The sequence below is a fragment of the Plectropomus leopardus genome, chromosome 10 (genome assembly GCF_008729295.1).
Source record: "Plectropomus leopardus isolate mb chromosome 10, YSFRI_Pleo_2.0, whole genome shotgun sequence".
Classification (NCBI taxonomy): domain Eukaryota; kingdom Metazoa; phylum Chordata; class Actinopteri; order Perciformes; family Serranidae; genus Plectropomus; species Plectropomus leopardus.
Window position 1 is genome coordinate 22461702 of NC_056472.1, and position 13897 is coordinate 22475598.

The 13897-nt window shown below is 37.4% G+C and overlaps 1 protein-coding gene across 1 annotated transcript; it reads left to right on the forward strand.

Annotated features, from left to right (window-relative positions):
* Positions 1 to 1897: 1897 nt before the first annotated feature.
* On the forward strand, positions 1898 to 13753 carry gpr161a (G protein-coupled receptor 161a). The gene is made up of 6 exons (XM_042494289.1): positions 1898 to 2356; positions 5263 to 5650; positions 8717 to 9438; positions 9790 to 9897; positions 11402 to 11527; positions 11659 to 13753. Exons 2-6 carry the CDS (start codon positions 5307 to 5309, stop codon positions 11943 to 11945), a joined length of 1587 nt encoding a protein of 528 aa, XP_042350223.1. The 5' UTR covers positions 1898 to 2356; positions 5263 to 5306; the 3' UTR covers positions 11946 to 13753.
* The last annotated feature ends 144 nt before the right edge of the window (positions 13754 to 13897 follow it).

Consider the following 13897-nt stretch of genomic DNA (forward strand, 5'->3'; position numbering starts at 1 on the left):
AGTAGTCCAGTTCTTGTTACTGTGGAGTTTTAACAGTGACTAAAATCCACAGGTTACAAATTCAGTTATGTCCTCTTCAAAAAATCCACTTACAAGTAATTTTAGAGTTTGTTTATTTATATTTTATGTTAAATTTTGATTGAAATGAAACAACATTTAAAGCTAAAAATAAAGTTAATTAAGCCACAGAATGAGGAAACAAATGAGTGATCTCTAACATAATTATATACTATGAATGTTAAGTCTTACTGGCTATCAGTGACAGATAAAAAGTGCATTTACGCAAGTACTCTAATTAGGTGCAATTTTGAGATCACTTTAGTATTCCCATTTTATACTACTTAATTCTTCTACTCCACTACATCTATAAGTTGATATTGCACTTTGTACCACACATACTTGACACTTTGCTAGTTACTTTTTACATAAAAAACATGATATATGATGCAGAATGATGAAGACTATATGCCATAAAGATGCAGTACTATACAATTATTTTACGAAGTACTAGACAAAACATCTAAAATTGGCTCCACATTTATAACAACAACAACCATACTGATAAAATATTTTTTTTAATTTATATAGATCCTTTCAAAACAAATGTTAAAAGGTGCTTCATAAACACACACACAAACACACACACACACACACACACACACACACACACACACACACACACACACACACATTTAAAAAGAAAATTTAAAAAGTGGATACAGTATTAGTGATACTGGTGATAATAACTTAATAATATAATGCTAGTTATATAACACAGTTAAAGGAGCTATTCTTTTGATACTTTATGTACATTTTGCTGATAATACTTATATACTTTTACTTAAGTCACATTTTAAATTCTGCTGTATTTTTATTTGTTTTATTTTATTTATTTTTTAACTGAAGTTAAGGGTCTGGGTATTTCTTTCACCATTTCTTGCAAATAGTTTTTGCCTACCATTAATATACCTGTGTTTGACATAAGGTGCTGTACATATTTTCTCCTGGGCATGTAAACACCCTCTTCCCACATTAGACTACAACGTGAATTAATATTGTATAATAGTATAACTGCATATCATTCTACATATGATAAACATATATCATTCAACAATACTGAGCACCCCCTCCACCGCACACTGGACCGACAGCGGAGCACCTTCTCCAACAGACTGATTCAGCTTCGCTGTCGAAAGGACAGATACAGGAAATCTTTCCTGCCACAAGCCATCCACCTTTACAATAACTCACCTCTGTCTGCGCTTTAAACTCGGGTCTTAGCTCCATGTCACTCTGCACTGCTGACTTTATTTTTATTTATATTTATTCAGATACTGTTCCGCACTTTACACATGTATACATGTAGATATGTACAGTCTCTTAGTTTTTTTTTAATTTATTTATTTATTTTAGGTTTTTTTTAAGCATATTCCTTTATATACTATTAAAATGTGTGCTCTTTAGTCTCTGTTCTTACTGTATGGCACTGCTACATCCCAATTTCTCAGTTTTGAGATCAATAAAGTATATCTATCTATCTATCTATCTATATCAGAGTGCTATGATAGTGCCAGGGAGCAAATCTGAATTTGTGTTTGGGATTGTTATGTTTACTTCCGTATGCATACTATTTTTGTCCACCTCTTGTAGAGCAGCATGATTCATTGTTGCAGTATCATTGACTGTGTATGTGTAGTATTCAGGCAGAGTGCGCCTTGGCGCCATCCAATGGAAGTGGAGGGAGTTGGTAACATCCCGGCTCTCTGATTGGATAACGTAAGATTACGTGATGACGTGTAGTTGATATGCGCGAAGCTTTGATCCACATGGGTGGTCCAGCCGGTTTAAAAAATGATGCTACGTAGCGTTTCATTCAGAAACACCGCCAGCCTGTTGACGAAGAGACACTCATGCGTACACTGATTTTTCCTCACATGAACACAAACGTTTACACAAACTACATGTAGCATCCGAAACACGATAGAATGCACTTTTAAGTTTGTAATAAGTGTCGTGATGATTAAAAACTATGAAATAGCACAACACGCTATTGGCCAGAGAGAAATTACCCAAAACAACGCGATTCCCACCCGGGGACCACCCACACACTGAAGGAGTCTGCGAGGAGAGGGAGCTGAAGCTGAGGTGGGAGGAGGACGCCATTGCAGCCGCAGCTGGCCGTCTGTGATTGAGGAGGGACAAACGTTATCAAACTTCACAATGTCGAGGGGCTCTTCAGACCTTTTTTGGACTCTGCCCCCTGTTACTGGGTTGTTGTGAGGAAACGGATAAGTAGGATGGACGGTTTGCCTTCGAGGAGGAGAAAATGTGGGGCAACAGCGTCGAAACGAAGCAGGTAAAGAGCGAGAGCTGCGGGACAATGGGAGAAAGTTTTAGCTAACCTAGCTAACTAACGGTAGTTGTTTTAGCTAGCGTCGCTGCTAGCTAAAACTAGTGGTCACATCGCTGTTCTCGGTTTAAATAAGTTTACATTTGTCAGTTTTGAGCTGTGCAGAAAGCTAAAATGTTGCCTTGAGTTGAACTTTTTTTAATTTCCACGAGTAACGCAATGGTGACAACAAATCTGCTTTTTCGCTGTAAAATAATGTTAACAAACGGTAGAGAGATAACGTTTGGTGTGAACAAACATTTCCACCACTTAGCTCGGCTGAAACGTTTACTCTAATTTACAGGTGATTTATTGGTAAGGGTTTTAGCCTCTAAGTCTGGTGATGAAGCTTGTAAATAATGACCCAGTTAACAGTTGCATGTCAACATCCTGTGCTTAACATTAACGAAGATGCTAACATATAAAGCAAGTGGTAAAAGTAGTAGATATGTGTAAGCACTACGTTTATATCAGAAAAAACACCAATACAACGATTCAAAACTGCTTATTTCAAGTAAAAGTCCTCTTTAGGTAATCCGAACAAGCAACGTTACAATAGTGTTATCTCCTTGTTACTGTATTATTAATTTTATTATTGGATTTATTGAAAAATGTGTGGGGAGCATTATAATGTTGTAGCTGGTTTACATTTGTCAATATTAAGCTGTGCAGAAAGCTTAAGTGTAAGCTGAATTCGCGTTGAACTTTGTTTTTATTGCCATTTTAACTCTGAAAGGTTAACCGAGTAACGCTATGGTGACAACAAATCTGCTTTTCGCTGCAAAATAGTGTTAACAAACGAAGCTAACAGCAGAGAGATGATGGCTGGAGTTTGGACAAACGCAACATTTCCACCATTTAGCTCGTCTAAGACGTTAACTCTGATCTACAAGTGATGTATTATTGATGATATTAACCTCGAAGTTTGCGCTTTACATTCACGAAGGTGGCAAACTACAAAACAAGTGGTAAAAGTACAATCGCGAACCGTTTCTCTTTTTAAAAATACCAGTACAGCAATACAAAACTACTACTAAGTAAAAGTCCTCTTGAATTTATTCGAATAAGAAATGTTTCATTAGTTTTATCCGCAGCTGTCCTTATTATATTGTTTATTTTATTATAATATTAATTGCATAAATGTGTAAGATGCATTTTAATGTTGTGGTTGGTTGAGTTGAAGCAACTATTATCTTTTTTTTACATGGATGGGTAATTAAATCTGTATATACATCTCATTTTATAAACCTGTGACATGTTTTGTATGTGAAATGCCACAAAGTTACTACAGCTGTCAGATTAATCTAGGGGAGGAAAATCTAGTGTTTCCCTCTGAAATGTAATGGAGTTAAAAGTACGAGGTCGTCAAAAATGGAAACACAAGTACCTAAATGCTGTTTAAATAACTTTTTTTGATTGTCTATTTTTGTTAGCCACTTGGTTGAACTATTTTCAAAGCAGTATGAGGATCAGATGTCAACCTCTTGAAAGTTTCTTGAGACATTTAATCCAAAAACTGTGAACATAAAGTCTTAATGTGCCTTAAGGTTTATTTAAGTTTCAAATCAGCCCTTAAACTGCACTAGAGCTTAAATTTGAATAAACTGCCAACAGTTTTAAAAGTGGATTCAGAAATTGAATGCTGTCTATTGCAATGTAGGTTTACAATAGACTGTACAAGGACAAGGAATTTGCTTTGTAGTGTAGTGGTCATAACAAAAACACTAAAAATAACAAATAAAATCAAGAGACATATATATAGAAAAGATGAAAATTACGATAAAACATATAATTAAATATAGATAGTATATTTTTTAAAGGGGTAGTAATTAGAGCTGCAAAAATACATAGATAAGTTGTCACCTGTAAAATAAGCAATTAATTTGATAATATATTAGCTGGTTTGAGTAATTAGAAAAAAAAATTAAAATCCTCTGATTCCAGCTTTTTAAAATGTGACTATTTTCTGGTTTCTTTACTCCTCTATGAGAGTAAAGTGAATATCTTGACTTGTGGACAGAACACTGATCGACATTTTTCACTATTTTCTGACATTTTACAAGCCAAAAAACAAATCAGTATATCGTGAAAATATCAAGAATCCAAATTTATTGAAAGTTGCTGTCCTAGTAGTTACATGAAAATGTGCATTATATTGTCCAAGGAATGTGCAAGGTTCACAGTGTGACGTAAAAACAAATGTGTGCAAGGTAAAGAAATGATGGTGGATGAGATGTGTGTTAATGTAACACATAGAGACAGATAAAGATGTTAATGTAGCGTTTAATGTGATGAATTGTATAATTCTATTACCAAGCAAAAATGCAAAACATTGTCTGGTTCCAGCATCTCAGATGTGACAACTCGCTGTTTTACTTTTACTTAAATTTCATAGAGACTGTTGGTTGGATAAAATAAGCAGTTGAAGTATATCAGCTTTGAGTCTGGGACATTTTCATGAGCCTTTTCACTTTTCTGACATTTTATAGCCTAGACAGATTGATTAAAAAGAAAATCAATGAATGAATCAGCTATGGGAACAATAGTTAGTTGCATCCCTAAACAGCTTTCACACAGTAACAATAATGTAACATAAACATTTAATAAGACATGATGCTCACTGTGACGGACAGCTCAATCAAGTTTCGTCCCAGTATTTGATTTTTGTAGTTAATGGAAGTGAAAAATACATCTGCACTGCACAGCTTTAATTCAATACATGTCAGAGGAAATTTTTAAGTATGGGCTACATGACTCATCGTTAAAGCGCCAAAACATGTGGTTTTGGTCCTTTAACAGTCATATTTTGTTTTTACCACTTTAAAGCTTTTTTTGCAAAACCATCCTTTCTAACCATGTCTTTCCACCAACAGTCTCCGACCATTCCTTCACCTGTCGGGTGGCCCAGCGACTCATCATGAACACCAGTAGGAACTGCACCACAGCGGGAAATGGTGAGGGTCTGCTCGCCCTGGAGTCGGTCTCCATCGTGACCATCACACTCCTCGCCTGCCTGGGAAACCTCTTGATTGTGGCGACCCTCTATCGCAGGCCTTATCTGCTCACGCCCAGCAACAAGTTTGTGTTCAGCCTGACACTGTCCAACCTGCTGCTGTCCATGCTAGTGCTGCCGTTTGTGGCCGTGAGCTCGGCGAAGAGGGAGTGGGTGTTTGGGGTCGTGTGGTGTAACTTCACTGCGCTGCTCTACCTGCTCATCAGCTCTGCCAGCATGCTCACCCTCGGAGCTATTGCCATTGACAGGTGAGTGCTGGATAATAATCAAAGTCATGGGTACTAATAATGATGATAATTACATTTTTCTGTTGTTTCATCACTACAACGAAAACCAAAAATTACACGTAGTCATATGATCCATTGTTGATTTATGAATACTGATTGATGCAGCTCTTAATTCGAACAGATATAGCTGTTTTTATGTAGAGAAAGCAGTGGCTGAGTAATGACAAATGCAGGCTTGTTAACAGAGTTTGTTCACATGCTCTTGATTAAGGCACTTGGACCAGTGCAGCTGCTCACTGGTCAGTAGTTGTACTGGGCAGCTCACATATGTTAAAATGTGTGAGTGTGAGGCATTGCTGTGAAGGAATGCTTGACTTCCTACTTGAGCCAATTTATTCCACATGATAAGTTAATACACTATCAACCAGAAAAAGTGCAGTTTTGACTAATGTTGTGCAGTACTTGCTATTGGTGGAGTAGTTTTTGCATTTCTGTCTGCGTAAAATACATATGAGATACATCTATGTTAGATCAAACAATGTTAGACTAACCATTCTTAAGTTGGTAATTATATTATTATCTACTTGCCATGTAACTTGGGAAAGCTTGGGAACTAAATATTTTCTTTGGGTATACATGCAAGGAAACATTTGAACATGAACTTTTAGAGAACAGGACCACACATGGTGTTAATTTCAACAATAGGGTTATTTTACTCATGACACACAGATAAATGCTTGGGAGAAATTTCCATCCCATTACAATCAAGTGTCTAATATTCACCGAGCAGAAAGTGTTAATATCTGAACATGAGATGTGAAAGCTAAGATTTCAGTTTCAAGACTGACTTGAATTTGCATTAAATGTAGTCTTGGAAATGCCCTAGAATTTTTTTTTTCCCCAGGCATTTTAATCAGCATAAGTTTTTTGATATACATTATACACACATGGTGTCTGGAGGTCCTTAAAATGTGTTAAATTTGAATTTATAAAATTGACATGAAATATTCTTAAACTTCTAAAACTTTGCGAGGTCTTAGTTGCCACCAACATTTTATCTTATTGCATTTATCCATCTTTTATTTCTTTTGTGTGGGAAAGTCCATATTTCTGATTTTAAACATCTTCTGTAAGTCTACCACTGAACCTAATACTGTCTTTTTACTTTATACCCATACTTGGTTGTTGGAAAAATATAGATGAACCTACTCACTGTAATGACAATGTTCCTAATTGAAACCTACCTCTGCACGGGACCATATATACTATTTACTACCTAGCTTTATACTTACTTGCATCATCTTGTTTGAGTAAGAAAAAGGATCATTTGTCCAAATCAGTCTTAAATTTGATTAAAAAATGTCTTGAAATGATCTCAAAGAGCATCAAATTTAAGTGTCAGATACCAGTAGACATCCTGTATATGGAGGATGGTATCATTCCTCATGCAGTGATAATATCCTTTACTGAGTGACAACAATAACCATAAAAAGCATTAAAAGCAAGTAAATACAAGATTTAGTCTATGCAATTATTTCTCAATTATACATGGTAAAATAAGCACAGTTATCTTTATTATTTAGTAAATTTGCTGAGCATTTACCTCATTCTTATGACAATGTGTTTAATATTTTTGTGCCGTTTTTGGCTTTCAATTTGTGACAAATAGCTTTTGGTTCGTTTCCCTTTAAGGTCAGTATGCAGCCCTGTAAATAAGATTGGTTAACCACACACTTAGCTTGTGGTGTTTTTCTGGAGATTTTCCCAGCTCAAGTGACAAGCATTAGACAAGCTCACACAAAGTAACTTTAAATGTTGTCCGACATGAATGCTTCATTCATCTGCAGGGCAGAGATTATTTCCTTTGATTCCTATTTTTAGAAATAAGAAGCTGATTCACGAGTAAAACAGCCTGCACAGATAAAGATAATCCATCATACTGAACTACATTTCCACCACTTTGTTAATCACAGATTGAAAACTTTTTTTTTCTTTAAATGGATATTTGTTACTTTGATCTTTTTAGAATGTAATTTATTTAGGCCAACTTCTTCTGTAGTTGTTTTGTATAAAAATAAAATATGACAACTAGACATTAAAAAAGGACAGGCTCACTAAAAAAAAGGGAGATGTGTGTACACGCACACTGCGAGATATTATAGAAATGTTGCGTTAGTTGTAATAGAAAAGCTGATACTTCAGTCAGCTTATCTCCTGCACCCACCTGTCCAACAGAAAACAGGCCAACTCCGCACAGGTCTTCATCCTCCCCTTCAATGCTCACAAGCAAAAGTGAAAGCCAAGCCCAGATTCACTCTCGTTTTGGAACAAGCTTTGTCTGCTTAGTGTTTCGCCTCCCCGTATTTTTGTTGAATCTGCAGATGCAACAACCTAAAGTCCCAACCTTACCTGTGTGTTGTTATTAGCTGTGGGCCATACTAAACTGCCCCAAAGTTGCAACCCATTAATGTCCAGAACACAGCAAAATAAGAAGAAAATAAGAAAATACAGAGTCTGCAGATAATTACATCACCACACACTTGTAGAGGGTCAAAAGTGATGATTTAGAGGGATTACTTTTGCAAGAGTCCATAGATTGTTTTTTCCGGAAAATCGTGCAAGTCATATACTAATAGATAAGTAAGTTACTGTTAATTGCAGCCTTAAAGTTAAATTTTGGGTTTTTTTGTAGATGGACTACTTGTTTGGAATTGACAGTTAATATCACTCTGTTTAAATAATATTGTTACTCCTGATGCCAGAGATCAGAAATTACTGTAAAACGTGATTACTGAGATCTACTGTAAAATATCTCTGCAGCACAAAATCCTCGCTGTTCTCCCTGCTGTCCTAATTACCCTCAGCACCTTTTGGGAATTTGTGATTACAGTTCATGTTTTTGTTCTCCTGCCAAGCTTCTCATTTTCTGTTGTGTTTGCAGCTTTCTGAAAACACTTCACAGCATTGTTAGGTGGGAAAGTGCCGCTTTTAGCTTTTATATCGCTCAGTGAAATCTGAGCAGCCCCTGTGTTACTTGGACTCCCTTTAGAACAGTTTCCTCACTGTGTTCCTCTTTTGTTCTAACAGGTACTATGCAGTGCTTTACCCGATGATCTACCCCATGAAGATCACAGGAAACCGGGCGGTCGTCGTCATTGCCTATGTGTGGCTACACTCTTTGGTGGGCTGTCTTCCTCCTCTCTTTGGCTGGTCCTCCTTTGAGTTTGACTGTTACAAGTGGACCTGTGTTGCATCTTGGCACAGAGAACCAAGCTACACAGCCTTCTGGGTCACCTGGTGCATCCTCCCCCCCTTATTCATCATGCTGGCTTGTTATGGTGTAATTTTTCGAGTTGCCCGCATGAAAGCCAGAAAAGTCCACTGTGGGACAGTTGTTGTGGCCCAGGACGACTCCGCTGGAGCTCAGAGGAACGGACGTAAAAACTCAAGCACCTCAACGTCCTCTAATGGAAGCCGGCGGAGCCTGGTGTATGCAGGGAGTCAGTGCAAGGCCTTTGTCACCATCTTGGTGGTGATTGGCACCTTCCTCATGACCTGGGGCCCGTATGTTGGGGTGGTGTGCACCGAGGCTTTAAGGGGACAAGGGAGTGTGTCTCAGGGACTGGAGACTTTGGTAGCGTGGCTGTCTTTCTGCAGCGCGGTGTGCCACCCGCTCATCTACGGTCTGTGGAATAAAACAGTCAGGAAGGAGCTGCTGGGGATGTGTTTCGGAGATCGCTACTACAGAGAGTCGTTCGCCACGCGGCAAAGGACATCCCGTCTGTTCAGCATCTCCAACAGAATCACAGGTGAGAGAGCAGCGGCGGCTCTGTTTGTGATGCAAATTGATTCAAAGGAAGGTTGACATCATTCTGTATATTATTACCTTTTAACATACGGATACCAAATCAAGGACAATAAAGCTAAACAAAGATTAGAAAACACACATATTAGCATTGTAAGCGGACAAGTATGTGCATTATCTATATATAGATTAAACTGTAAACAAGTACAAAAGCCAAAGGTTGAATGTGTGGTGTAATAAGCGGTTTATGTAAAATAGATGTATATATACAGTACATGCCAGTATTTACAGCCTGTTTAGATTTACATCCCTGTGTTGTGATTTCATATGTTGTATGATGGTTTTGTTCTTTCAGATTTGGGTATGTCTCCACACCTGACAGCCATGCTGGCTGGTGGAGGACATCTGCTGGCCCCTGGGAGCAGCACAGGAGATACTGGCTTCAGTTTCACTCAGGACTCATGTAAGTGTTGCACCCAAGAAGCAGAGGAAATGAGGACAAACACAGAATAATATCCATCAGCAACGCAACAAAGTATTGACCTATCGCTAAGCCCCGCTCCCTTCACCCACGCAGACAAACAATCTGCACGCTGCCTAAACTAAAAATGACGGCTGTCAGTATCAAAGACATATCCGAAGATGCTATTCAGAACTTTTAGGGACACAAGTGCCTTATTTCCCACAAAGCCATCAAAAAGGTCTTCACCGTGCTATGGTGTTAGCATTAGCCAGCCTTCGCTTTTTTGTAAAATTACAGCAAAGTTAACGTCAGTGGTTTTCAGTTGGATGGGCTTTCACTACAACCTTTGCTACGGTTAACACTGCTGACCGATTGTCAAAGAAACTAAATACTAAGTTGAACAGTTGATATGATGAGCTACCTTTACAAAGCTGAAGTTGGCTATAATATTAGTGGCTATTACCTAACTTAAGCTAACGTTACATTATAAAAAAACTTTATTTATTAGAGTAGGTCATTCTTTCAGTTAGGGAATATTTATCAGAATGACCTACTACTACTATAAATGCAGTTTAAAATAGAGTAGGTCATTATGACGCTATTGAATATCCATCAGAATGACCCGATTATTCTATAAATGCAGTTAAAATAAGAGAAGCTCATTGTGTCAGGTAGGAAACGTTCTTCTATCGCTTGCTGTCAAAAATAGTGAAAAAAGTCATAATACAGCATCTCGTCAAAAATCATGTAATATGTCATACTACAGCTTTTAGTCAAATATGATGAAAAACATGTCATCAAAGATGATGAAAAAACGTCATAGTATAGCATGTCGTTAAAAATCAGGAAAAAAGTTATGCTAAAGCATCTCGTGAGAAATCATTAAAAAATGTCATACTATAGCAGCTCTTCAGAAATTATGAAAAAACATCATGCTATACCTTGTCCCTTAAAAAATCCTTAAAAAACATCATAGTGTAGCATGTTGTCAAAATGATGAAAAATGTCATGCTGTACCATGTCGTCAAAAACCATCAAAAAACGTCACACTGTAGCATGTTATCAAAAATCGTGAACAAACGTCATACTATAGCATGTAGTTGAAAAAAACATGAAAAAAGGCATAACAGCCTTTCATCAAAAATTATATAAAAAAACGTAATCACCTAAATTTTTTTTTTTTTTTTTTTTTTTTTTTTTTTTTTTTAATTAATTTTTTTTTTTAAAAATGTCAAAAATCAGGAAAAATGTCATAGTACAGCTTGGTTTTTAAAACTCGACTTACCTTGAATATAAAATGATGATGATAAAGTGATATAGTGTTAACATGATGTCGTACCATTTCACGGTCAGCCTCACATTCCTGTTTCACAGCTTTTTTTTTCCAGCTCAAGATAACATTATCTAATTATCCAGCTTTTTTGTGTCCTCATTATTAAGACGAGTTGCATTTTGATCATAATTAAACTGGCTTATTTCTGTCTCTGTAATGTTTCCCGTGTAGGCACAGACGTGATGCTGCTGGATAACTTCTCCACAGATGGCTCCAACCTCCCGCAGCACCACGGGAATCCATCCGGGAAGAGGCGGAGCTCCGTCACCTTTGAAGACCAGGTGGAGCAGGCCAAAGGTATGTCATTTCCACCGCTTTGAAACATTTTAGACGGGAAGAGTCATACTCACTGAGGGTTTCAGCAAGCTACGAAACATCACACTAAACACAAGATTTCTAATGTAACATATTTGTGTTTTTGTCCTCAGCTGAAAACACCAATGCATTCTCGGTTCAAGTCCACGCAGAGGTACACAAATCTCTCGACAGCTTCGCCTCCTGCTTGGCGAAGGCTATCGAGAGCGACGCCAAACTCACCCTGTTTGGGGAGGGTCTGGCTCTGCCTGGGGGACTGTTTACAACCAGGGCAGCACCGAGACCCAGATACCTGGATGGTCAGAGACTGAGGCTGGAAAGTATCGATGAAGGGATTGTTAAAGATGACAGAGATGAAGAAGAAGAGGCGGAGCAGGACGTGGAGGAAAAACCAGCCTGAATGCAGCAGGTGTGTTTTTTGGACATTTTTATAGACAGTACTCAGTTTATTAGTGAACTGCACACCTTCCACACCACTATATATGACCATCTAGAGCATTCTGTGGTGCAGTTCATGAAGTCTGATATTTCCACTCCATACTTGAAATTATTAGGAAACAGAAAGAGAGGCCGCATTATTCATTCCACTATGCCGGACCAAGTGCACATCAGTGTTTTACAAGCTTTTGTATCTTCTCATGTAATCACATAGGAAGCCTTAACTACTGTAACCTAAATGATCAGACTTGTTTATTACTATATATAAATAATGTCCTCACAATCTGCAATAATAAGTGCCCCATCAGGGCAGTAAAGTATGAAATAATACACCAGTTTCTGTCTTCCAAAAGACTTGTAACACTGTTATCAGAACACTTTAATATTTCTCTTTTTTGTGTTGAGAAAAGTATGTTTCAAGCCTTTTTTTAAAATTCAGGTACAGAGAAAGAGCCAGTTTGTGGTTGCAGTGGTCCACATACAGAAGCAGGTGTTTTTTCAGTTAGCTGTGCCTGCAGAGTTGGACCTGTGACAGTTTAGCACTGTGCATTGATTTTAAGAGTAAATTGAGTAATTAATCATAGGAAAAACTCAAATTTATTATAGTGATGCCGTTCATGTATCTCCCAGCTCTAAGCTTCATCATATGAACGAAGTCTGTCAGCAGAGTGAGTAGAAATTACGGTCCTGACATTTCATGATTATCTGCGACAGTCATTTTGCACTTGAACATGCAGCGTGTGCCTGTTCTCATAGAAACCACTTTAACTGGCGATTTTTACAGTTTGGTCAGTATTTTTGCATACTGTAAAGCAGTATGTTAAAAATAATGTGGTGAGGATGACTTTAGGTTACAATGAAAAGGGCTAATAAGTAAATGAAGTCCAAAAATTAGTTATTCAGACATTTACTGTTATCAGTATTTCAAAGATTATTATTATTATTATTATTAATGGAATTCCATCAACAAAGATCCACATTTCTTAGTATTGTGCACGTACCGAGCAGTGCACAGTGTTCATGTTTTTTGCTATATTTTGGTAGTTTAAAGTTGACAAGAAAAAAATTGTGTTTGGAGTTGAATTGCGTAAAAAATGGTCTCAATCTACAACAGTACGTCTTAGTAAATGTTAATTGTTACATGGATGTCGTTTACCTCAGTTTATACACTCCACCGCTGCCTTTACTGTTACGAAAGAGACTCAGAGACCGTTGTACTAAGTAGAGCGCTTCAGTCTTACCTCGTATCTTCATATTATGTTTGAATGGTACTATACACCTGAGAAGTGATGTAACCTTTTGATTTTCACTATACAATAAGTATTAATACAAATATTTTCATTTAAGTTTTGTATCAAGATTCATCTATTAAACTTCTTTTTTTTTACAGAAAGTTCTCTGAGCGAGTTTTTTGTTTCCCTTGTTTGTGCTGCAGTGAAGCTGAACCAAATGATGTCCGTTACACTGCAACACTTACTGGATTCTTTCGTCGACAACCAAACAGAAGCGTTTGCACTTTGAAGGCGCATTTTGTCGGGCTGTCATTTAAAAATTTGGGTCTATTGAATTTCAAAAACTAATTTGGTTGCGTTTGACCTTAGCTTTGTTATTTAATAACTGACTCAGCGCCTGCTGGTATGAAGAGCTAGTTCCTCTCACGCAGGTACAGAACAGACATGTCGGGTGGCCATTGGCTGTAGTGTTTGCAGTGTGTTCAGGTGCTGCGACACAGGCGATCTGAGGTGACGCAACAGTCATCCTTTGTTGCTGTTAGTTTTCTGATGTAAGTTTGGTGCATCCGGGTCTTTAAACTTTCATGTTTCAGATCCAGGTACAGACATTTTTTAGATGCGATAGCTTTATTTTTTTTTCCAAATTCTGTAAAAGTTTTATAATTTATTGGCATTTCCCCTT

What these genes read in the sequence shown, in the direction of transcription:
- gpr161a (XM_042494289.1), top strand. Translation starts at nt 5,307, where the DNA reads ATGAACACCAGTAGGAACTGCACCACAGCGGGAAATGGTGAGGGTCTG. An exon ending in GGAGCTATTGCCATTGACAG is followed by an intron (nt 5,651 to 8,716) that starts GTGAGTGCTGGA and finishes TTGTTCTAACAG; the next exon opens with GTACTATGCAGTGCTTTACC. An exon ending in CATCTCCAACAGAATCACAG is followed by an intron (nt 9,439 to 9,789) that starts GTGAGAGAGCAG and finishes TTGTTCTTTCAG; the next exon opens with ATTTGGGTATGTCTCCACAC.